The sequence below is a fragment of the Ursus arctos genome, unplaced genomic scaffold (genome assembly GCF_023065955.2).
Source record: "Ursus arctos isolate Adak ecotype North America unplaced genomic scaffold, UrsArc2.0 scaffold_8, whole genome shotgun sequence".
NCBI classification, from domain to species: domain Eukaryota; kingdom Metazoa; phylum Chordata; class Mammalia; order Carnivora; family Ursidae; genus Ursus; species Ursus arctos.
The window spans coordinates 84,642,199-84,667,076 of NW_026623100.1; the positions used below are offsets into that span (position 1 = coordinate 84,642,199).

At 51.5% G+C, this 24,878-nt stretch overlaps 2 protein-coding genes across 2 annotated transcripts in view; both read right to left on the reverse strand.

The window, feature by feature from the left end:
• Positions 1 to 8,490, reverse strand: part of TPO (thyroid peroxidase) — a 69,796-nt gene extending 61,306 nt beyond the window's left edge. The window contains 2 exon segments of the mRNA XM_057309259.1: positions 602 to 764; positions 8,408 to 8,490. Coding sequence (XP_057165242.1) covers positions 602 to 764; positions 8,408 to 8,458 — 214 coding nt within the window. The 5' untranslated portion in view covers positions 8,459 to 8,490.
• A 455-nt stretch (positions 8,491 to 8,945) lies between these two features.
• SNTG2 (syntrophin gamma 2) overlaps positions 8,946 to 24,878 on the reverse strand; it is a 205,974-nt gene continuing 190,041 nt past the window's right edge. Inside the window, exons 17-18 of the mRNA XM_044390009.3 lie at positions 13,029 to 13,907; positions 8,946 to 9,006 (exon numbers count right to left, since the gene is read on the reverse strand). Coding sequence (XP_044245944.2) covers positions 13,767 to 13,907 — 141 coding nt within the window. The 3' untranslated portion in view covers positions 8,946 to 9,006; positions 13,029 to 13,766. The remainder of the gene's footprint in view (positions 9,007 to 13,028; positions 13,908 to 24,878) is intronic.

Below are 24,878 nucleotides of genomic sequence, written 5' to 3' on the forward strand. Positions count from 1 at the left end.
CTTAATCATTAATGACTGACTTGCCAAGACATGAAGAAGACTCTATGTGCAATTACTACTCAATTCTTGCTAAGACTCCTGAGTAAATTCACACCTATCATAAAAGCACACTCGGTTCCGCCTAACGTGAGGAGACTGCTTCTTTGCTTGGTCTGCTTAGGTGATTTCACAACTTGTGATGGAGAGCTTCTTTCTCTGAGACACACGCAAACTCGGGTCACAGATATTTTGGGGTTTTACGTAATAGCTGATCACAACATCGTATGTGTTCTGTAACCCTGGAGTTTCCCTGCCGATTTTTAATAATATTTCAAAAATGAGTTTTCTGAATGTGAGAAGCGTAGGACACAATGTGGAGGGACTGAAAGTCTGCACGTCCGGTGGGGAGGTCATCACCCCCACCCGGGCCCCGCGGTTCAGGCGCGTTTCCTCGTGCTGCACTGGGGCAAACACGGGTAGGCTCTCCAGGAAGCACTGGGCAGCCCCTCGTAAGAGAATCCACAGGGACGAAATATGAGGGCAGCGGTTTCTCTCTGCCATAAGGTGCCCCAGACGCGACCACTAATTATCCACGGGTACTGAGAACACATGGGACTCTCACCTGAGTGATGTAGGCAGTCCTCACGACACCTTCGCGGGCACCGGACGCTGTCTCCACTTGCAGAGAAGGGACTGAGGCTCCTGCTGGCGCGCGGGTCCTGGTCTGTGTCAGGACTTGAACATACGGCAAGTCTCATCTGGAGAACAGCTTGCATTTGAAAATGCTGTGAACAAACGTGCGAATGTTTGACGTACCGCAGAAATATTTAGTTCACGCTCTATGCCTTACTCCTAAACAATGCCTGAATTATTTAATTTATCCATTTAATTTTCATGGCCTAATTCACATTTAAATGACATGTTTTACCCAATCCCAATCAGAAAGTGCACAGATCTGTTTGCTCGAATGTACGTTTCTAGAAGGTGCCGTCTTACGTCAGCGGGTGGGACACGCAGCGTAGGCTCGGAGCTCACGCTCTGTGTGCAAAGACAGCCTCTGAGACGGCCGATGTCTGTCGGTTCTGTACACGTGTCCTGGAGCACACTGCCGTCGCCCCCACATCTGAGGGGCTAGCCGTAACTGCCCTGTCCTTACCAGCTGACAAAATCAGCGGGTCCTTTCGGGTGGAAAGCCATTCTGCTGCTGAACAAGCACGTATCCTAACACCGGAATCTGTAGATGGCAACACGTGCAGGCCTCTAGGGGTTCCCCTAGCATCGCTACCAAACCGTGGTGGCCACACGCAGAGCACATGCCGCCATCCTCAGGCCCCACACCTCGGGGCCCCAGGGCTCACCCTGCCTGGGAGACGGGGGCTTGCTGGTGCACCTGTCCCGAGCTTGTGCACCTATTGCTCCTAGAATTGCTGGGCTACCTTCAGTGTTCCAGAATGTGAACTTCTACTCCCACTCCTGGTGAATCTCAGCAAGCCGCCATCGCCTGGTTTTGGAGGGTCCATCCAGCCTTCTTTCCAGGCTCTGCAGCAGCTCCCAGTTGGCCCATTTCGGGTTCCCGGGGTGCCGGCTTCCCTCCCACCCCTCCTCCTTCAGCTGTCGCGGCCATCCTCTGCCTGGCTGGAGAGCTGGCCGGAGCACACTGGCCATGCAGACTCCTGTGGGCTGCTCTCTTACCAAAGACTGAGATTTTTCTAATTAGTGAACATATTTTTTATCAAAGAAGAACTCAAAAGCAAGGAACATAAAATGTCTGGATAATAGATGGATTCAATCTCCTTACTTCCTAATGATATATGATTAATCCTGCTCAAAATCATACTTTTCTATCATGTTTTGTACTTCATTACAGGGAGAATCATCAAATTTATTTCTTAAATCTATCAAAAAATATATATCATCATTTACATAGAAACTTTTCATGCTAGACATTGTATAAGAAATGGTTTCCAGCTGCCTGGTTCCATTTCACTTTCGCTCTGCAGGTTTCCCATCATGTTTAAATGCAGAGCTTTTTCATAATCCAAAATGAATTTTATTCTTTTAAGAAAGAAAGAACATTCTACGTTGTGTGTTCAAAGCAAATGGCCCCAAGTGAGGGGACACTCACATGTTGCGTGCTCCTCTGTGCGCGTGGCTGCGTACCGACTGTGTCACGGGGTCACGGAGGGCAGGGAGCAGGGTCCAGGAAGGACTGGCCACAGTGACAGGATGTAAGGTGAGAAGGAGGGATGTGAGCCCACCAGGGCATCGGGGGGAGTGCGGACGTGAGGTCGGCGCAGCACTGAAGCATGCGGGGCGGACCGTGGACCAGGGAGCAGGGAAGATGGGAAAGGACGGATACGTGAGAAATAAGGAGAGATTCTTATTCTGATAATAACCCCTTGTCTTCGTAGGACTTCCAAGAGTGTTCCCAGGAAGTTATTTCCCCTTGCTTGCCTATGGTCTCTTTGTCCTCTATGCGTAATATCATTCCTATAAATTTCCAGAAGCTTCAGCATGAGAGCCACTCAGAGGGTCACTGAGGCCAAGTGCCCCATGCCCCCAGGGCTGGCTTGCATCCACCTGCAAAGTGGCACACATACTCTTCTTTCCATGCCGTCACCGTGTTCTGGAACATTCCGTCTCTTCTAAGAAAACCTCTCCGAGGTCATTGAGCTTTCTGCTGGCATACTGCTAATCTTGAGAGGGAAAAAACAGTAACTTTTGGGTGTTGACCCAAGGCGCTCCTTGCAGGAGGCTCTGGAAGTGTGTTTCAGGGTTGCCTCCCACACCCTTCAGGACAGGCACTGCTGTGTTTTGCAGGGAAGGGGGGAGTGAGCGTGGATTTCTCAAATCTGGGCTGCTTCCCAGCGCACGCTGATAATAAACGGGCCTGCGTGAGCCAGCCCGCCTTCCCACATGTGCTCACTGCTAACTCACCCCTGGTGACCTTCCTGGGGTCAGAGGCCGTCCCACACCTTTGCCCAAGCACGTCATCGTCACGCTCAGTGAATTCTTACTGGAATTATGTGTCTCTGACACTTTCTTTCAAGGTTTTGCCAGGCACTTGTCAAGTCTAATTTGGGAGAAGACCCTGTTCCCCACGTTAATGGACCGACGCGGGGCTGGGACAGGAAGCTGTCTGCGGATCGCTGCCCATCCAGACGGCAGACCAACTCCTCTCCCTCTGCCTTGGGCTCTGGTCTGGAAGCGCCGCAGGACACCCGGTGCAAACCCGCGGCGAGGCTGACGGGCTGAGCGGCTCCACCTCCGGGGTTGGGCTCAGGGTGTCTCGTGGCTGCCGCCGCTGTGGGTCTGGAGCCTTCGCCCGCCGCTGGTGACATAGCCGGCGCATCTGGGACTCCTCTGGGGCGGAGCACACCGGGCGGCCTCCTCTGGCTCTCGTGCTCTGAGACAGACGACCGCCCGCTGTATGTGCGCGGTTCTCAGTGACCCTCCTGGTCAGCACGGCAGCGCTGGCATGTCGTGGGAGTAAGGGGTCCGTCCTCCCTCAGGCTGGCTACAGTGGGTGGGCCGCCAGCCTTCCTGGCGACACGAGTTCAGGCGAATGAGCACATCTTCATGGAGCTATTTTCAGGCTTCTCTGGAGTTTCCACTCACACCAGTCCTGCTGCGTTCGTCCGTGCACCCAGAGCGCCTTGACGCCTGCACCCTGACCACACTCTGCACACTGTGGATCTCCAGGGGTTCTCTGTCCTCTGATGCACACGTGGGAGGCGGCATTCCCGGATCACGCTCAGATGGTGGCCAGTTGGCTGTGGGCGTTAGGAGTGCACAGCGCCCCTCTCTCCGTCCCCCACGGCCTCCCAGAGCCGGTGTTGCGATGCTGACGCACCAAGAAAGAAGGGACCACATCCCCGAATCACCGCTGGGACGACCTGTATCACGTAATTTGCACTTGGGGGTGTTCGTTCTGGAAACCAGCTTAAAATTCTTCTGGAAGATGGCACTTTTCCGGTTCTGTGGGACTGCAGTGGTCCTGGCCTCGGTGCCGCGACACTGGCGAGCCTCTCCCTTCACAGGGTGTGTAGCTGGTGCCAGAAACCTTTCCTGCACACAGGTGGGAGGGTCAGGTCCTCGCTCAGTGACAGCATCAGTGAGCTGACCCATTGTCTGTGCTGCATGAAGAAATTAGCATACTGTAAAACTTTACTAGTGTGCATCAGTTTTTAACACAAAACAACTGATTTACCAAAAAAGCTGTCTAGATACGTTTGTTTTTTTCCAGGTGAGATCTGTTGTCACACAACCATCGACTCTGTGATTAAGTATGAGATGGTTCCAATCCCACTGCGGGCTGGTGGTGGTGGGACCTGAGTTCTTAGTTAAATTCTGAGACATATGCAGTATCTAACTGGAAGAGTCAACCCGTTTTCCCAAATGCTGCGCTCTGGTGCACGGAGAGGCATCCTGGTCATGACCAATACTGTGGGTCCGGTGTCGTGGTCATTGCGTGATGACCAACACGACCATTTGCTCTTGCCTCCTGATAAAACAGGCGGCCGTCTTAAGGACATCGTGGAACAAATCAGGCTTTCATTAGAAAAATCACTTTTGAGTGTTCTCAAAACGGAGAACAAGCAGATTTTTTTCCGACCTTTTGTAAAGCTACATTTGACATTCTACAGAATAAGTTTGTCAACAAACTATGAGCCCACACTGTTCATTCAACTCTTGACCCCCAAGCTATGTTCTTGGACGATGTGGTGTCTGAAGGTTTACTGAGCGCAATTGCCCCCACATTGCCCCTTACAAGAGTTTCATGATACCTGGTATATCCACTTTTAAAACTACTCTGTTAGGTTGACTTAAGAGACTGTGGCCCAAAGACTCTATCAAGTTTCTTGGCAGGAAAGTTGTAACATCATCGGGAGTTCACATAAACATGGATCTGTGGGGTTAGGTGTGGGCAGGCACGTGCTGGCAGGGGGAGGAAGCCTGAGGTCATTGAGCTTTAGACACAACATGGGAAAGATGGGAGTGGAGGGGGTCCCCCCCCACCGTCATGGCTACAGGAGTGTCTGAGCCTGGTGGGGAGCCCCAGCAAGGGTGTCCCCCGTGCAGGTGTCACTCACAGCAGCCAAGGACGGTGTCTGCAGTGTTCTCGACATCAGCAGTATATAGTGAAGGCGTCTAAATCCCTCTCTTCTGGCTCAGATTTTCCCAGACCCATCTGGTCAATGGCGAGCCTGTGCGGGAATCACTGCCTTGGTCAAGCTGCAGGCGGACGCCACACCCAGGCAGGGCTGGGCTCACACCTGCTGAGATCCAAGCTCCCGGACTCTGCTTAGTCTCCTTGCCTTCACTCTTTGAACGAAATCGAATACATCTGAGTTTATTTGGCTTATCCCAGACACTGTGGATTTCCCAAGCCGATGCCAGGTGTCTGAACAGAGTCATGCCCGGGGTCCCAGCTTGTTGGCTCAGTGTGTGGCCCTCCCAGGAGGAGGACCGTTCCCACTTGAATTCCCAGAAGTCCCCCAGCTGGGGCAGGCAGCTCCTACTCAGCATCCAGCTATCCAATGGGCTTACGGTCCCTCAGCTCTTCCAGAAACCTGGGATTTACACTGAGGTGTCCGTCAGCAGACAGAGGCTCAGAGCCACCTTGTGCCCAGAACTCCGCGTACCCTCCTCGCTTATGTTTACTCCTGCAAGTTCCTACTTGTCACCCTTGTGCAGATCACATTTCAGAGGAGGAGTAAATTCTTTCTGCCATGTGAGGCTCCGGAGATCTATAAGGTCTGCTTCTGGAAGAACCAGCCAGCCCTGCTCTGAGCACGGGGGCACCCTGCCCAAGGCGGTATGACTGCCCTGCTCCCCCCGAAGGACTCGGTTACGTGAGTTTTGTGCGCTCAGAATCTTGCAGCAGAATTGTGCTGAATGAACTGGTGAATGAATGAGGGGTCCTATGGCATCATGATTCCCAAACGCCCAGCTGCTGGCCCTTGCTCCCTGACTCCTTCCCTGCCGGTCTGGGATCTGCAGACGCTGAGCCACCTGAAGGCCCGTACACACTTCCTGCCCTTCTCAGGACCTGTGCTCTCCTGGTCTGCTCCACTGGGGGGCCTGGGCCTCCCTGCTCCCCTGTCCACCCGCCCACCCTGCAGGCACAGCACAGAGCAGCCTCTCTGGGCTACCAGGGCCCGTGGGTGCTTGGCTGCCTTCTGCCAGGAGTGGGGAGGCATGGGCATGCTGTTAGTAATGACCAGGTATGGGAGGGCACCGAGGGGAGGGCAGCAGCCACGTCTCCGGCACCTTGGTGTCCCCAGACCCTAGCACGTCTGCACACAGCACGAGCTCGGGAAATGTTTTCTGAATGAAACATGAATGCTACAGCTGGAAGGCAGAATAAGACAATGTTTAAGCCCTCAGCCCAGGGTGCTGGGTTACCAAGGTCCCCAGGAATGAACGCAGCCACGTTCTAATGAAGCCCCATTTACAAAAACCGTCCCTAGACCAGACGGGGCCCATGGCCTGTGGCTTGCTGACCCCTGCTTTCGAATAACTTAAAGACACTCATTAATTAAAAACACAGAGACAGCCACTCAAATTATTTATATCCTGAGTCTGACGTTAGAGGGCATAAGTCAAGAGTGACTTTTATTTTCTGAATAAAATATACATAAGTGGACACCTGCAATCGCCTGAGAATGTTCAACCGTGCGTCCAGCTCCACCTTCTGGGCACTTCCGTGGTTGAGACAGCTTCCGGAACTTTCCCTTTAGGGCAGGTGAGAGGCTCTGGGGGCTAAGCTGGCATTAATTTCAACAGTCCTGAGGATGTACGATCTGAAGCCAATAAGGCAGAGCTGTGGCCCAGGCTTGTGGCCTGACCTTGTCCTTTTAAATGTGTCTGGCTTCATTCTGACCTTTTATGACGGCACAGAAAATCCTTCACTCGGGAAGGATGAGGCCACGTGACGTTCCATAAAGCCGCCAGCAAGCCTCTTAACTCCGGAGCTTCAGTGAGAGAATGTGTTGCACAGAAGTCCCAGGATCACCTTGAAGCTGATTTCACCAACCGTGACGGGCACTGGTTCTCACACGGAATCTACCCACCCCCACATCTATGAGGGTAAGACTCTGTTCCAGTGTGTCAGTCAAGGTTAGACACAGCCAGGGGTCGACCCGAAGGAACACAGCAATGCTGATTTCCCGAAGGAAACATTCTGGATATATTCTTTCTGGTTTGCATTTGCCTTGGGTTCCAGTTTTAAAGGAGAAGTTTATTACAGGAGGAAAGTTTTGCTCGGGGTAGACATATATTATTTAATATTCTCATCTCTGGTATAAATTTACTGTTAGGGACACATGAAAAAATGCTCCACATCACTTGCCATCAGGGAAATACAAATCAAAACCACACTGAGATACCACCTCACACCAGTCAGAATGGCCAAAATTAACAAGACAGGAAACAACAATTGCTGGAGAGGATGTGGAGAAAGGGGATCCCTCCTACGCTGTTGGTGGGAATGCAAGCTGGTGCAGCCACTTTGGAGAACAGTGTGGAGGTTCCTCAAAAAGTTAAAAAGAGCTACTCTATGACCCAGCCATTGCACTACTGGGTATTTACCCCAAAGATACAGACGTAGTGAAGAGAAGGGCCTTATGCACCCCAATGTTCATTGCAGCAATGTCCACAATAGCCAAACTGTGGAAGGAGCCGAGATGCCCTTCAACAGACGGATGGATAAAGATGTGGTCTATATATACAATGGAATATTACTCAGCTATCAGAAAGGGTGAATACCCACCATTTGCTCCGACCTGGATGGACCTGGAGGGGATTACGCTAAGTGAAGTAAGTCAAGCAGAGAAAGACAACAGCATAAGCAATAGTGTGGAGGAATACAGGGGAAGGGGGGGGAAACTGGGAAGAAATCAGAGGGGAAACAAAGCATGAGAGACTCTCAATTCTAGGAAACAAACTGATGGTTGCTGGAGGTGAGGGAAGTGGGAGGATGGGGTCACTGGGGGATGGGCAGTAAGGAGGGCATGTGATGTAATAAGCACTGAGTGTTATATGCAACTGACGAATCACTGAACTCTACTTCTGAAACTAATATTGCACCATATGTTAATTAAATTTAAAATAAAAAATAATACATCTGTTATAATAAAAAATTACTGTTAGGTACCAATAAAACATATATCTTTTCCCCAACCAAATTCTGTATTATAGTTTGTCATTGCCAAAATATAAAATAAAAATTTTTAGGAAAGGACTCACTAAAAGCTGCCTTTAGTATTTCTACCCCTCTGTCTGCTGCCAAAGCCCCTGGGAGATATTTTTAGAAACGTGAATTTGGTTTTTCTTTTGCCACAAGCATTTACATTTATCTGCTTTAACAATAATAGCATTAAGGTTATATGCGAATGTTATTTGTGATAAATATCTTTACTCTTACTTCATGGAGGAAAGGCTGGGCCATGAGTTCAGAGGTCAGATGATGAAGCATCGATCCCCTTACGGTTCTCTTTGCCTTGGAGATGTGGTTCTGTCCGCGCTGTGGCCCTGGTAGTACAGGAGAGAAGGGCCTGGTCAGGGGCAGGACCCAGCGGGCTCTTAGAGGATGGCCTGGTCGGGGGCAGGACCCAGCAGGCTCTCAGAGGATGGCCTGGTCGGGGGCAGGACCCAGCAGGCTCTCAGAGGATGGCCTGGTCGGGGGCAGGACCCAGCAGGCTCTTAGAGGATGGCCTGGTCGGGGGCAGGACCCAGGGGCTCTCAGAGGATGGCCTGGTCGGGGGCAGGACCCAGCGTGCTCTCAGGGGACGGCCCGGTCGGGGGCAGGACCCAGGGGCTCTCAGGAGACAGCCCGGTCGGGGGCAGGACCCAGGGGCTCTCAGAGCGCTTACAGCCGTGCAGTCCCCATCAGGAATAACAGCAGCCCCATTCAAATGCCCCTGTGGCTCTTCAGTGCTCTGAATACTCAGTGAACAATATGAAGACCGCGTCTAGCTTTGGAGGATTGCTGTTGTATGACAAGAGATGGTCTTGGGTCAAGTTCTAAGAAAACAAAACAAAACAAAACAAAACAAAACAACAAAACACCTCTGGGGACACCGCTGAATAGCTCCTTAACAACATATTTGATCAAATCAGAAAACTTGCAAGAGCCTCTCCCTAATGGACCACTGAAACGTGCCGACTGAGCAGCCCACACTGTCTGCACTGACGGGTGTGGTGGTGTTCACTGAGGAGGAATCACAGGACGGGTTTTTTTTTTTCCTTCCTTTCCTCCCTCCCTCCCTCCCTGTCTCTTTCTTTTAACAAAAGCTCTTGGCACTTCCTACCAACTCTGAAAGGTAGACCTGACCTTTTCTCCCTGACTCGGTTTCTTTTTTGTGTGTTTATTTTAATTCCAGCAGAGTCAGCATACAGTGTTACATCAGTTTCAAGTGTACACGATGGTGAGCCCGCACTTCTGTACGCTGCTCAGTGCTCATGGTGGTAAGTATGCTTTCCGTCCCCGTCACCTGTCCTCCCGCCCCCCCTCCCCGTCCCCTCCCCTCTGGTGACATCAGTGTGCTCTCTGTAGTTAAGAGTCTGTTTCCTGGTTTCTCTCCCTCAAGTGTTTATTCCCCTTTGCTCATTTGTTTCTTAAATTCCACACGAGTTTGTTCCTCTAATTTCTCCCACATTATACCCACCAGCTCCTTCTGTGTTGTTGCAAATGGCAAGATTTCATCCTTTCTGATGGCTGAGTAATATTCCGTTATATATATGAACCACACCTTCTTTATCCAGTCATCAGTTGATGGACACTTGGGCTGCTTCTGTGTCTTCGCTATTGTAGAAAATGCCGCTATAAACATCAGGATGCATGTATCCCTTTGAATCAGTGTCTTGGTGTGCTGTGGGTAGATACCCAGTAGCAGGATTGCTGGATCGTCGGGTAGTCCTATTGTTAACTTGTTCTCTGTCCCGGACTCCGTTTCAAGGGGGCACATTTCAGGTAGGACCTGGGACCTCGCCAACACAGCACTTAGGGTCACTGTGCTATGACGTGGTTGTCACCCTGAAGGGAGAGACAGTGACTCTCTTGTGTTTCTATTTCCAGGGTTTGGGAGGAAGCTAAGTGGACGCACGTCCCACGCCCAACAAATGCAGGGTGCGCCCAGCGAGGACCTGCTCTACACCAAACACAGGCACACAGGCTTCGCGGAAGACGCCGTCTGACCCTCCTTCCCAGGATGAGAGCAACATTCATTACGGGGACCTGGAAACCCTGTTTTCTCATCTATACACCTAAAACGGATATTTTCCTTATCTTCAGTAGAGACAAACAAGGACACATTTGGCCAAATAGTTTATGTAATTTTTACTCATTCTGCATTTTGGGACTGAGGTATATTTGTTAAAACAAGGGAATCATGTGGTTAACATGTAGCTTCAACAAAAAACCAGGAACAGAGTTCAGAATCAGAAGCCTGAGGGATGTGCTTAGACATACGGTGCAATTCCTGACTCTGAGAATGTTTTCATGTGAATGATACAGATTCTTTCTTTCACGATCAGCGACGTTTCTTGATTCTCTGTTTACGAGGCTCACAAGGATCCAAGGGGAGAGTACACTATCCTCCATCCATCTTCGGTAGGTTTTATCCCCCTTAAGGCAATGTGCAGAGCAGTTCAATGAACTTTTCTTCAGGGTGAGTTTTCCTTTTTAAAATTTGAAATTAGAAAAAAAGGATAAAAAACTCATTTTTGTTTGAATTTTAAAAATTTGTTAACGTCTATTTCAAAGATAAATCTACAAACTAAGGTCTCACTTTTTTAAGTGTGATGTTCTTTTTAAAGAATTCCTTTGTCAACATGTTCGCAAAGACATTTTAAAATTTTCTATTAGAACTCTGACCCCAAAAAGGGCCAATATGGCGTGTTAACAGAAGAAACTGAGTGAAGTAAAAGTCGTTTCCTTGACATACTGTCGGTAAGTCTGTAACAGCAGAAGATTCATGATCTGTGTCTAAATATCAATAGCAGATCAGCTCAGCCCAAAGTCCAGCCCAAAAGAAAAACAGAAAGTACAACAGAAAAGCCCAGAGTCATATTTCAAACAAACCATCTTCTATGATGAGGCGATGATCTGTCTGGAACCAGTATGTCCGTGTCCTTCTGAAACATGGAGCGGGGCCGCAGTCCACGCCCCATGCGCACCGACCCAGCGAGGGCCTGCCCGCTTCCTTCGTGCATGCACACTGACCCTGCGCTCCGTCCAGCCGTGGGCGCTCAGCTGTGCCACAAAAGGCTTCCGGCTCCTCATTGCCCGGCACCCACTGATCCTTCCAGGAACATTTGTCGAATGAAGGAATCCAGTGCGTTCACCTCGAACTTCCAGCTTTTGCTCGTAGAGGCCCCCACTGAGCCTGGCGTGGGTCTCCTCCTTTACAGAGTGGGCTCCTGAGGGACGTAGTGTCGTCTAAAACACACACTGTGTTCACCCCAGGGCTGTAGCCCATTGAGAGCTTCACAGAGTTTTTACCGGGCGTTTCTGCCAACTGTTTCTGTGTTCGGCTCAGCCGTGCATTTCCTGCGAGGCTTGTGCCCCTGTCCCCCGATGGTCAGCCTGCAGAGCTGGGGCTTGTCCAGTCTGGTGCTAGGACACGCTGGAAAACGCCTCTCTGACACGAAGACCTCGCAGGCCCATGGCACTCACAACTGTCAGGGACGTTCACACAAACAGAAAGTGCTTTTGTCAGTGGCTTCACACTGGCTGTCAGCACGGTTATAGTTTATAATGTGTGTGTGTGGATTCGTGCAGGAGCCAGGAGGCCCATGGTTTCCAGGGCAAGGGCGGGCAGAGCGTGGCGGGCCCTGGGTTGAACGCATCCTGCCTTGCGGGGTTCATGGAGTGCTCCCTCCACCGCCCCAGCTGGTGCTCAGGATGAGGGGGTCAGGGCTGCTCCTCTCCGTACCCAGAAAACACGCTGGCAAATTCTCTCAAGCCTTGCTTGTTACGGAGTCAGAACTGGAGCGGGGCTCCCCCCTGCGTGCCCTCTGCAGCATCCGAGAGCACGATGGCCATGTCCCACAGCGGTGTCCAGGGGCGCACGCGGCGAGCACAGCATGTCGAGACACTGTGTGATTACACCTGAAACTAATGGTTTCCCCTGCCCTTGACAAGTCCTGCTTCCAAACTGGGGCGATGATTAAGTGTCATTTTAACCCCCCCCCCAGTCTGCATGGGGGCTTGAGGAGTGCCGCCCGACCTGTGGGGGTGGGACAGGTGCAGCAGGAACGCAAAGGGAAGAACAAGGGGTATGTGGCCTCCGTTCATTCCACCCAAGAAGACTGTTGCTGTTGTTGAATTTTAAAAAAGTTGTGCATCTTTTCAAAAAATTGTATGCTTATACAAATGTAAACTTTAGCATCAAATCTTGCTGGGAAAACAGTATTCTTTTCATTATGATCCAGCAAAGGTACACTTTTAAAATCTACAGTTTTCATGAAAATAAACAAAACAAAATCTTCATAGTTTCTTCACTCTTCAGTGCAGAATACCTCCTATTTTTGAGTGAGTTTAGGCTCTCTGGCGCAGGGGACCAAACTGAGAACCCATTAAATCTGGAGCTCAGGAAGAGGCGCAGCAGGAAGGGGGGCAGACCTGTGTCTGGGTGTAAAGTCTGCTCCCGCTGCTGCTGATACTGACATTGACGGGAGGTGTGCATCAAAGCAGAAGCACAGACATCGACGGAGAAAACCATTGCCTGATGCTCCCTGAGCACCATTCTTTTGGAGTATTATCTAAAATCCACTTTAAATACTCTGCGGAGGCTCGTCTTCCACAGAAGCCACTACAATGCACACAGGAATTCTGTCTGTAACACACACAGCACAGGTGTTACAGATAGATATCTTCTAAATATTATTACGTGTCTGACGTGATTATAAATACTCGATACATTACAAACCGAAACAGTGCTCTTTCCCCCACACGGACCGAAAGGGGTGGGTGGGCTGCAGGGAGCCAGAAGTCATCGCTAAAGCCGCCCCTGGAGGGATGCCAGGCGGTTGGCGCCGTGTACCTGCTTTCCTGCAGGAACCAGCTACCTGTTCTCCCGAACCGTACAATCTGACGGTTACGTGCTTCCTGTCCTCGCAGACTTGAGACCCGAGGATGTGATCTAGGACCACAGTCCGTCTCCGTCAAAGAAGGTTCAGGAGGCCGTGAGTTGCTTTTAATGACAAAAATAGAAAGAGGAACTTCTTAGAAGTAGTAAACAGTACAAAAAACAAGGAAACTGCAATAAAGGCATTATTTCACAAATTAGGAACGTAATTTAAATTAGCACTTAAATGACGTGTTAATTATATAATAGTTTATAAAAACAGTAAAATTAAAGAATTGAAATTAATTTTCTTTCTGACGTATTTTTCCCACTCATTTCTCAAATTAACACCTTTACTCAGCCCCTCCTTGAGAAAAAGGGAAAGTTAACCCAAATGCAGATGAGACCCTTCCCTTCTGGAGGAGAATCAAAGCAGTGGGCTCTCAGGATTCTCTAGGACATATTCTGTGGAAACGTCTGGCTGTTGCTACGTGGGAAGTGGACGCGTGGTGCGGCGCGTGCTTTCGCACGACTGGGAGACCCCGGATGAACGGCAGCTCCGCCCACGCAGTGCCCTGGCCCGTCAGGTCTAAGAAGGACGACCGTCTCTGCAAACTAGTGACGTATTTTATTGGTATCACAACTATAGGCTTGTTATAAAATCACACAGAATTGCAATATTTGCAGGAAAAAGTCATTTCTTAAGAAAATAATTTAACGTTCGGCGTTGAATGGAAAGACTTTCCTCGCAATGCTCTGGCTGTCCAGAAACGCGGGGTCCACAGAGGCCACCTTTGCCGCTAGGAAGGCGTGAACGCAGTGCAGGACGGCCGTCAGGTCCGGGAATTCGAGTTCCTGCAAGAAAAAATACAATGAAATGCTGCGAATCTTAGAAAAGCACATCATAAAACATTCAACAGATTCTCTGCTGCTTGAGCTTCAGGAAGTCCCTCGGGTACAAATCCGCATGCAACAAGGAAGGTTTAAGCTGGGAGGCAGAGTCCTGCGATCAACACGACCACGGACACTCTGACAGGCTAGCCTGGCTGTCTTCTCACAGACGTAAGGCTCCTGCCTTCCATTTGGCGTCCTGACTCCATCTGTGCGGGGTCGGAGGTCACATGACCTCAGTCCTGCTCTACTGACACCAGCCGGTCGGCGCCCAAGTGACACTGTGACGTGGATCTCAGCCCAGCAGAGCTCCTGGTGTTCAGGATGTAGCAGGACTGACCCTTGTGCTTGAGTCCTGTGTGTGCCATGCATGTGCACGGGTGTGTGTGTGCGGCCATCCTGACAAGCAGAGTGCATGGGCCACAGGGACGTGGGAGGGACTGTGGTTCAACCTCAGGCTGTCACCAGGGCAAGAACAGAAATAAGAAATGACGCTCAAGGGGGCACATTTCCTTCAGAGACAGTGGTGCCCCCATCACGTAAGAAAATACAAGTAGAAACACTCCAACTCCTGGATCCACCTGCATTTCGAAGATCCCGGATGCATCTGAAACCAGTGGGAGCCACCGACGGTCCTCCCTGTCCCTGCAAACCCACCCATGACGCACCTGCAAGCAGGTCGGCGTGGACCCACAGCTGACACAGAAGCGAGCAAACTCCGTTAGGGTGCCAGGGGTCATCAGTGTCCTGACATTTCTGATGGTGAACTGTGAGTCCTCTCCGGCTGCCACCCCGCTCTACCCGTGGGTTACAAGCTTCAAACATCTTATTCTGTTTTTTCTCTTCTACTTTGGCATAATAAAATTCCAAAATGATGAAAACATCAAAATTCCTTTTAAGAGAACTTTTACCTAATTGACACCTTAACTAAATTTTGTCAAAACTGTCCCGTGCTCTGACGTGTTGCGGGAGTATCAGAAGGAGCTACATGGTCGCAAGGACAGCAAGCTGGCTTGTCTACTCCCAGATGTGCTCCTCTTCCCACCTGTGAAGGCATGATCTCTGATACTTTAATTTAGGGGCAGGACCTCTGGGCCACAATGGAGCAGTCGCCCCCCCCCCCAACGTACGGACAGCCTTCCCCGACACCCGTCTCAGCTTTTCCGAGCTGCTTCACCTTGAGATTCAAGATCTGCATCTCAAAAACGACTTCACACTTCCCTTAAATGTGACGTCCACCTCGGTCCCCTCCTGGGACGGTGTATGTGCGTGTGCCTTCCTTCTGGAAGCTGCTCCTTTTGTGGGATGGGGACAGGATGCAGGTAGGCAGCCAGCATCCTAGGGAGGCTGACATGGACCCTGGGAGAGGGGGCAGGGTCTCTATGCTAGTGTGTCCAGGTTTGGGAACGGCAGCTCTGCTAGTGCACGGAGAGCATCTGCAAGAAGGTGTATTCAGCACAGAGGGACACCTGCTCACGGAGGGGCAGACGAGGGACCCTATGTGACTGCATGACCCCCGCCCCTGTGCTCTGAGCCACCCTGACCCCAGGTACAGGAACCACAGGAGTCCCTTTACCGCACTCCACTTTGAATTAAGTTCCTCCTTTGCGTGTGAGTAAATCTTAACCTTGACATCTATAGGACTGATTGATTATTGGTGACCGATCAAGAGTCAAAACGAGGGTCAAAATGTTCAAGAAGTTGAGGTGCGCTGTCCTGTCACACGGTTACTGCAGAATCCCCTTACCCAGCGGCCCTCCCATCCCCGGCGGGATCCAGGAGCTGCCAAACCTCAACACCAGCTGACCCCCTAGTTATGCCCACACCCTGAGACTTGCCTCTAACCCTTCAGTCATGGCGACTTATTCCTGGAGGAGAGGAAAGCCCAGTTACCCTCTAGAAGGAGCACAAGGTTCTTGCAATTTTCATACATACCTAATTCAATTTATGTGTTTCCAAGTCATAGTCACTGAACTTCTGGACATTTTGAAAAAAAAGCCACAGTGTCCACGTCATTTATGCATCAGGGTCTCGCAAACCAGAAATAGCTTCTCAAGTTCCCCACAGACTCACCAACACGAACACCTTGGCACCACAATGAGGAGCCAAACGCCACCTGACGTCCATGCCTTCTGACGCCACGTGTTGAGGCCACACACAAAACCTCACAAAGTGTCAGCGGAACACAGCTGGACCTCAGTCAACGGCACTGAAATCCAGGAACCAATTTAGAGCCTCGGTTCTGTCTTTCCCAGACCCTAAGCGAGGCACCCTGTGAATAACTCACACAACACGGTCGATTCAGGCCGAGACCAAGGGGTCTGTGGCGCAGCTGGCCTCCCAGCCACATGTCACCACCAAGGCTCTCTGGACAACAGGTCGGCAGCTAGGCCCGGGTGATGGCGGACGGTGACACCCGCCAGCCTGAGCGTCCGTGCTGAGTTCTCACCGCACGCCCACCAGGCAGCGACATGGACAGCTCCCCACGCAGGGTGAGAAGTGACATGGGAAAGTGATGGAATCCACAAAACAGCGCTTCGCCGAACCGTCCAATGGTGACGGGCACCGTGAAGTAGGAGTTCTCTGTTCAAGGTCCGGAGACAGATTAAAGAAGGCAGGGGTTACTGGGGACTTCGCGTGTCTCTACTGAGTCAATAGCCCTGTCTCTCTCTGAGTGTGATGCCGGCGGCTTTGTCCCTCAAACTAGTTTGACTCTGTGAAGACAGGGCGTCTACGAATGGATAAAGGACATGTGGTCTATCCGTACAGGGGGGCGCCATCCCGCCTTACGAAGGAAGAGATCCCGCAGGGATGAGCATTGAGGACGCTGTGCTGGGTGGAGCGAGCCAGTCACAGGAGGACACATCGTGCACGATCCCCGCCACGAAGCAGTGAGATTCACGGGCACAGAGACAGGAGGGAGTGCGCCCCCACACGCCGTCTCCCCCACAACCACACCTGCAACAGCGCTTGGGGCTTAAGGGATCCTGAAGGCACACCCGCGTCTGGAAGAAGGAAGCTTCACCCGGCAGCGGCAGCGCCCGATCTTCTCCCCGCTCTGTGTCCACTCAAAACCCGCAGCTTCACACGTATTCTCTTCTCATGCATCATCCAGTCAATCCCATTTACAGCCCACAGCTCCAGAGGGCTGAGGGCCAGAGAGCCAGCAGCAAGAGCCTGGAGACAGGCACACCTGCCTTCTGCCCCGGGTCTGCCCGCTGCCCCTCATGCCTGGCCCCTTTCTTTCCTCTGCAGCATGTCTGTCCTAATGACCTAGATTTTTATAAAACGTTTTTAAATATTTCTTGGTGGCCGCAATAATGGCTTGGAATACGAGTCACAGCTTGTATGATTATCAACTTTTGAGTGTTTGAAGACGTAGAACTTTTCTGTAATGAAGTAAAACTTTTAGGAGGCCGTAAGGATCTATACTGGGCTCCTCAGAACATGACCAATGAGGTCACTGGGACTTGAGAAAACATTTCTTCTTCCTCAGTCCTCGCTCCGAGTCTGCGGCGTCGATCACAAGAGCGACACTTCCCATCAGCGCACTGGCGCTGAAATCCCCCGTGTGTCCTCAATCAATCTTCTCCGCTAGAAATCACATCTCTATCCACAGCCCATCTTGGTGCACAGACTGCCTGGCATTTGTCAAAAGTGTCTGAGCTGACGGACACCCTTTCTGACGCATGGCGACCAGCCGCAGGTGCTGGTTTCCTAACCGCTCCCCAGGGGACTGGGCAGGTGTAGGAGCCATGGAGGGAGCATGAACCAGGGACACAAGTACCCGCCCCCAGGGACAAAGACCAGGACCTGCGTGAAGGACAGGACTGCAGGGTGGTGACAGCCGGCAGGAGGGACAGTGACAGACACCACAGAGCTCTTGGTGAGTGGTCACCGGGCAGAGCGTGGGAAAACCAAGATCCCAAATGCCCCAGAAGGGCAGGTTACGGCTGGAAAAAGGGAGTCTCCCTGAGGCCGTGCTTCCCCAGGATGGGACAATCCAGCCTGTCCGCCATGAGGTCAGACGGAGACCTGTTCAAAGTGCCTTCCTGAAACCCCTGGCTTGACGCCCAATCCTGCATGGAGTTTACCAGGCCGCCCGCGCCCTCTTTGTCCAGGGCAGGTCATTTGCTTGGCTTCTGACCCGATTTCCTTGAAGAAAGCATCTGTCCGTGACCTCTGCCATGTCCTCTGGGGCTCTCCTGACGCTGCCGCTTCAGGCCGTAAAACCTCCTCACTCGTTCTCTGGCCCACGTTTAAACCACCTTTTCCCCTTCAGCAAATGATGCAGTTATAACGTCATAAATCTCATTTATACAGAAGCTCAGCGGTATTTCCTCGCCAGGATGTTAAAAAGTCCGACTTCCCCAAACAGCTCCATCACTTCTGCCTGCGTCCTCTCCCCAGAGACACAGATCTTAAAGCTGAGCGCCTGTTGGTCCAGGGCCTTCTGTACAAAGTGCAGGCTCGGACCACGGCGGCCGGAAAGACTCGTGCCACGGGGAGGCTGCCAGGGCGCAAGGGGCGCCCAGGCCTTTTCGCTGCTCTGGTACACATTTTACCTGGAAGTTTCCACGTTCTGACAAAGATATATAACTCCCACACTGAGACGTCAGCAAAGTGAATTTCCTAAAGAGAGAGGAAAGAGTTTCCCTCATTCTGAAATCTGTATTAAAAATCCAACACAGACATAAATGTATCAGAATACCAGAGAAAACACACCCCCATTGTTTGGGGGTCACCAGTAACTAATGAACACGTGTAAGCCAGACATCGCCTCACGTCCACCTCGGACTGGCAGGTGGATGCGACTGCCTGGCAAGGCGTCCCCCACGGGCCTGGCGCGTCTGCCCTCCCGCCTGAGAAAATGCTGCCTCATGGTCACTTCCGTCTTTCTCTGCCAACGTCCATCATGCTTCTCCGTGAGAAAAATCTTCAGCCCCCACTCAAGTCCACGCAGCAGGAAGGACCGCGCGCGGGCACTTCAGGACGCCGTCTCTGCCAGTGATCCCACCTTTCTCTCGGTCACCAAGCCCAGGTACAAGGCCGTGGACAGGGAGGAAACAGCTGGTGAGGAGGAGAGGGGTCCGAGCAGGGAGCTTCGTCTGGGATGCCCAACAGACAGAGCACCGCCGCCTGCCCTGCGTTCACTCATTAACCCCCACTCGCTCCTGCAGAAGCCTATGAAACAAGGTTTCCACCAAAACTCAGCGGTAACCGGCACCAGGCCGGTTCTCAGCAGGATGGCCATGGATTGTGAGTGGGGCCCCGCCCTGTGTCCTGCCCGTTAGCTGCATGTTCCCCAGCTGGCCCATCACTCCCTCCTTCCCAGGCTTGTCCATCTGGACACGAACACAACCAGCTGTGTGTAAACCGTCCGCACAGCCTCGTGGGCTCAGTCAGGAATGGGGGTCCCCAGGGCACCGCCGCACCGAGCCATGGTGAACCACCCACTTGGTTGTCCAGCAGCAAGAAAAGGGATACGTTGGATTCATCAAAATTAAAAACTTCTGGCTGTCAGGGAGCATTTTCAAGGGAATAAAAATGAAGACAACCTACAGACCGGAAGAAAATATTTGCAAATTGTATTTCTGATAGGGAGTCAACACCCAGAACATATAGAGGGGGAACTTTTTCCACTGAACCACAAAGAGACAAACAACCCTGTTAAAAAGTGGGAAAGGACCTGAATCGAGCATTCTCCAGAGAAGATACACAAATGGCCAATAACCACATGAAAACATGCTACACACCATTAGTCACCAGGGAAATCCACGTAAAAACCAAATGAGATACCACCTCGCACTCACGAGCATGGCTGGAATCTTGAACGAGAGGAAAATAACCAATCGACGGGGATGGTAGGAATGGGAACGCTCACATTGCGGGTGGGAAGCCAGGCGGACAGCCCAGGACCCCGCAGTGCCACTTCTGGGGGCATGCCCTGGATGGCTGAGCAGACACCAGGGTGCCAGTGCCCATGGCAGCCAGAAGGTAGAGCCACCCACATGCTTGGGGACAGGTGAGAGCCTAGTACGGCCTGGCGGGTCCAAGGATAGAGACCTGTGCAGCCCGAACAGAGTGACGTGGGACAAGTGTAGCCACACGGATGGAGCCCGGACAGCGAGCGTAGAACCCACTTGTACGTGGTGCCCAGGACAAACACGTCCACGGAGTCAGGAAGTGGACCCACTTGTACGTGGTACCCGGACAAACACATCCAGAGACGGAAAGTGGGTTCATTTCTATGTGGTACCCGGACAAACACGTCCACAGAGACGGAAAGTGGGTTCATATCTCCATGGCGCCCGGACAAACACGTCCAGAGACGGAGAGTGGATTCATATCTACGTGGTGCCCGGACAAACACGTCCACGGAGACAGAAAGTGGGTTCATATCTATGTGGTGCCCGGACAAACACATCCAGAGACGGACAGTGGATTCATATCTACATGGTGCCCGGACAAACACATCCACAGAGATGGAAAGTGGATTCATTTCTACGTGGTACCCAGACAAACACGTCCACAGAGATGGAAAGTGGATTCATATCTATGTGGTACCCGGACAAACACGTCCACAGAGATGGAAAGTAGATTCATATCTCCGTGGCGCCCGGAAAAACACGTCCACGGAGACGGAAAGTGGATTCATATCTACATGGTGCCTGGACAAATACACGAGATGGAAAGTGGATTCATATCTCCGTGGTGCCCGGACAAACACGTCCACGGAGACGGAAAGTGGATTCATATCTCCGTGGTGCCCGGACAAACACGTCCACGGAGACAGAAAGTGGATTCATATCTCCATGGTGCCCGGACAAACACATCCACAGAGACGGAAAGTGGATTCATTTCTACGTGGTACCCGGACAAACACGTCCACAGAGACGGAAAGTGGATTCATATCTCCATGGTGCCCGGACAAACATGTCCACGGAGACAGAAAGTGGATTCATATCTCCATGGTGCCCGGACAAACACATCCACAGAGACGGAAAGTGGATTCATTTCTACGTGGTACCTGGACAAACACGTCCACAGAGACGGAAAGTGGATTCATATCTCCTTGGTGCCCGGACAAACACGTCCACAGAGACAGAAAATGGATTCATTTTTACGTGGTACCCGGACAAACACGTCCACAGACACGGAAAGTGGATTCATATCTCCATGGTGCCCGGACAAACACGTCCACAGAGACGGAAAGTGGATTCATTTCTACGTGGTACCCGGACAAACACGTCCACAGAGACACAAAGTGGATTCATATCTCCTTGGTGCCCGGACAAACACATCTACAGAGACAGAAAGTGGATTCATTTCTACGTGGCACCCGGACAAACACGTCCACAGAGACGGAAAGTGGATTCATATCTCCATGGTGCCCGGACAAACACGTCCACAGAGACGGAAAGTGGATTCATATCTACGTGGTACTCGGACAAACACGTCCACAGAGACGGAAAATGGATTCATTTCTACGTGGTACCCGGACAAACACGTCCACAGAGACGGAAAGTGGATTCATATCTCCATGGTGCCCGGACAAACACGTCCACAGAGACGGAAAGTGGATTCATTTCTACGTGGTACCCGGACAAACACGTCCACAGAGACGCAAAGTGGATTCATATCTCCTTGGTGCCCGGACAAACACATCTACAGAGACAGAAAGTGGATTCATTTCTACGTGGTACCCGGACAAACACGTCCACAGAGACGGAAAGTGGATTCATATCTCCATGGTGCCCGGACAAACACGTCCACGGAGACAGAAAGTGGGTTCATATCTATGTGGTGCCCGGACAAACACATCCAGAGACGGACAGTGGATTCATATCTACATGGTGCCCGGACAAACACATCCACAGAGATGGAAAGTGGATTCATTTCTACGTGGTACCCAGACAAACACGTCCACAGAGATGGAAAGTGGATTCATATCTATGTGGTACCCGGACAAACACGTCCACAGAGATGGAAAGTGGATTCATATCTCCGTGGCGCCCGGAAAAACACGTCCACAGAGACGGAAAGTGGATTCATATCTACATGGTGCCTGGACAAATACACGAGACGGAAAGTGGATTCATATCTCCGTGGTGCCCGGACAAACACGTCCACGGAGACGGAAAGTGGATTCATATCTCCGTGGTGCCCGGACAAACACGTCCACAGAGACAGAAAGTGGATTCATATCTCCATGGTGCCCGGACAAACACATCCACAGAGATGGAAAGTGGATTCATTTCTACGTGGTACCCAGACAAACACGTCCACAGAGACGGAAAGTGGATTCATATCTCCATGGTGCCCGGACAAACACATCTACAGAGACAGAAAGTGGATTCATTTCTACGTGGTACCCGGACAAACACGTCCACAGAGACGGAAAGTGGATTCATATCTCCATGGTGCCCGGACAAACACGTCCACAGAGACGGAAAGTGGATTCATATCTACGTGGTACCCGGACAAACACGTCCACAGAGACGGAAAATGGATTCATTTCTATGTGGTACCCGGACAAACACGTCCACGGAGACGGAAAGTGGATTCATATCTCCATGGTGCCCGGACAAACACGTCCACAGAGACGGAAAGTGGATTCATATCTATGTGGTGCCCGGACAAACATGTCCAAGGAGACAGGAAGGGAACTCAGGGCTGGGGGGAAGGAGGATGTGAAGGGGTGGGGACAGCGGTGCGGGTGGCTACACAGTGATGCCAGTGTCCTTAATGCCACCGAGCTCTGCACTTAAAAGTAGCTAAAATGGAAATTTTGTGCTGTATATATTTTATGACAATTTTTAAACATGAAGGAAAGAAACACAAGGTTGTCATGTCTGAGGCCAGCCTGGTCACACATACCCTTCATTCCCCTGTACAGAAGCTGGGGGGTGCAGACATCCTGTGAAGCGCCCTGGCCTCAGTTTCCCCAACTGTGCTGCTGTGATGAGATCCCGCATCCAAAGGGAGAGTGGCAGGGAGAAGGGGAGGCTGTCTGACTGCAGTCACAGCGATAAATGTCCTGCATTTTCACAAAAAAACCCTGATGGTTATTACTGCCACTCCTATTTTTCTCTTGCTAAGTTTGGGTCAAAGGAAGCATATTTACATCTATTTCCTTACCAACATCTTTGAATTGAAATATGTTTAATTACAAAATCAATATTATTTCAATGTCCAGAACATAGAGCCTAACAGAGATGGTCTATTAAAAAAAATAGAAAAAAACAGTCATGAGAATATGAATTAGCCAATAGGGTGATACAACTATGACCATAGTTACCAGGAAGAAAAATAAAACCAACTTACTCCCCAAGGTCCCCCCCACAGCAAGCATGCCGGCTGCATTTCCAGTTCACAGGCTCAAACACACACCAGGGGCAGCTCCCTGTAGCAGCCTTCACTGCACCCGCCCAAAATCCTCCCCTCAAAATAGTCTGCAAAATAGAATCACAGCGAGCAAAGACTCCTGAAGTCCTGGGATGGCGGGTTATTGAATCTCCTCTGACAGAAACTGAGCACATCTGACACGGCTTCTGAATGTCCCATAAAGACCAAAGTGTGTCTGCATTTTCTGTAACTCTTCTGGGAAAATCAAGTTCACCCACAGGACCTGAGGCTCATTTTCAGCTCGTCTGAAAGCTGAGTGGTTAAACATCAGGTAAGTAAGACATTTTTCCTGAAGGACCCGGCACACATGGACCTCGGCCCCCTGAGAGGCCACTGTTTTAAAGCGCTAACTTTCTTTCCCACCTGTGAATGCCCAAGACCAGTCTCCTGAGCCAACAGCACTAACTCATGTCTCCAAGCCCATGACAGCCGGAGTGCTGAGGCCTGACGTCTGCTGGAGGAGCCGCACGGCAGGCGCGAGGCTCAGAGAATCAGCAGGTGCACAGGGAGCCCACTCTATTAAGTGTGCTTGAAAACAACGTGTACAAGGGGCGCCCGGCTGGCTCGGTCAGTGGAGCATGTGACTCTCGATCTCGGGGTCGTGAGTTCAAGCCCCATGTTGGGTGTAGAAAAAGAACGTGCAAATCAACTACGCTTTCCAAGGAACAGCTAACTGCGGGGAGCATCTGCTGAACGTGGGCCACACGGACAGCACACGGATGGACCAGGCTTCCCAACGCCAGGAGCCCACGTTTGGTGTTGCTACAGCCATCGGAGAGGCATGTACGCAGTTCCATCCCGCCTCTGAGGAAACGGCAGTCACCGTGGTGAAATCATACTCAAGAGGAGAGAATCTGTTCAACTGGAGGTGACCTGGAGATAGGAACTCAGCCTGTGTGTGATGCACGCATTGTCGCCACAGCGTCCTGCAGTACGGACTTCACCTCTGTCCCTGGTCCTGAATGTCTCCTTGCCCCACGTTCCAACACTGGCACAGGCAGAGGAGCTGAGACCCGAAATCAGGCCGAGTCCAGCAGGTGAGAAGCTTCAAGGTCGCTGAGGGTGGTTTGTGGGGACCAGGCTGGGTCCTGTTGGCCTCAAATCTGGAAACAGGTGGGACCGTGGCTGGCACACCCGTGTGCCCCATGCTGGGGAGTGAGTTTCACGGAATGCAAAGGGAGATTTGGCGGTCGCTGAGCCAGTTGGCTGTGCTCCATGGGCAGGCTGGCTTTAGTCTTTCTCCTGAAAATGGGGACATGATGACTTCCCAGCCAGAAGGATGCCAGACTGAGCCAGAGACCCACATGCTATTAACTGAGCTGCAGCAGCCACATGGCGGGGCGCTGAGGGCGTTCCAGGCTGAGGCTTCCAACACCTGTGTACAGGGTTCCAGTAAGTGGGCCGTGGACTCATGGACCTCATGGAGCCTCCCTGATGGCCGGGCTTGCCCAGGCTGCCACGTGCTGCCACGAAGTGAAAGCCGGCCAGCATGTGACGACTGTCTCTGCCCTGGGAACCTCCTCTCCT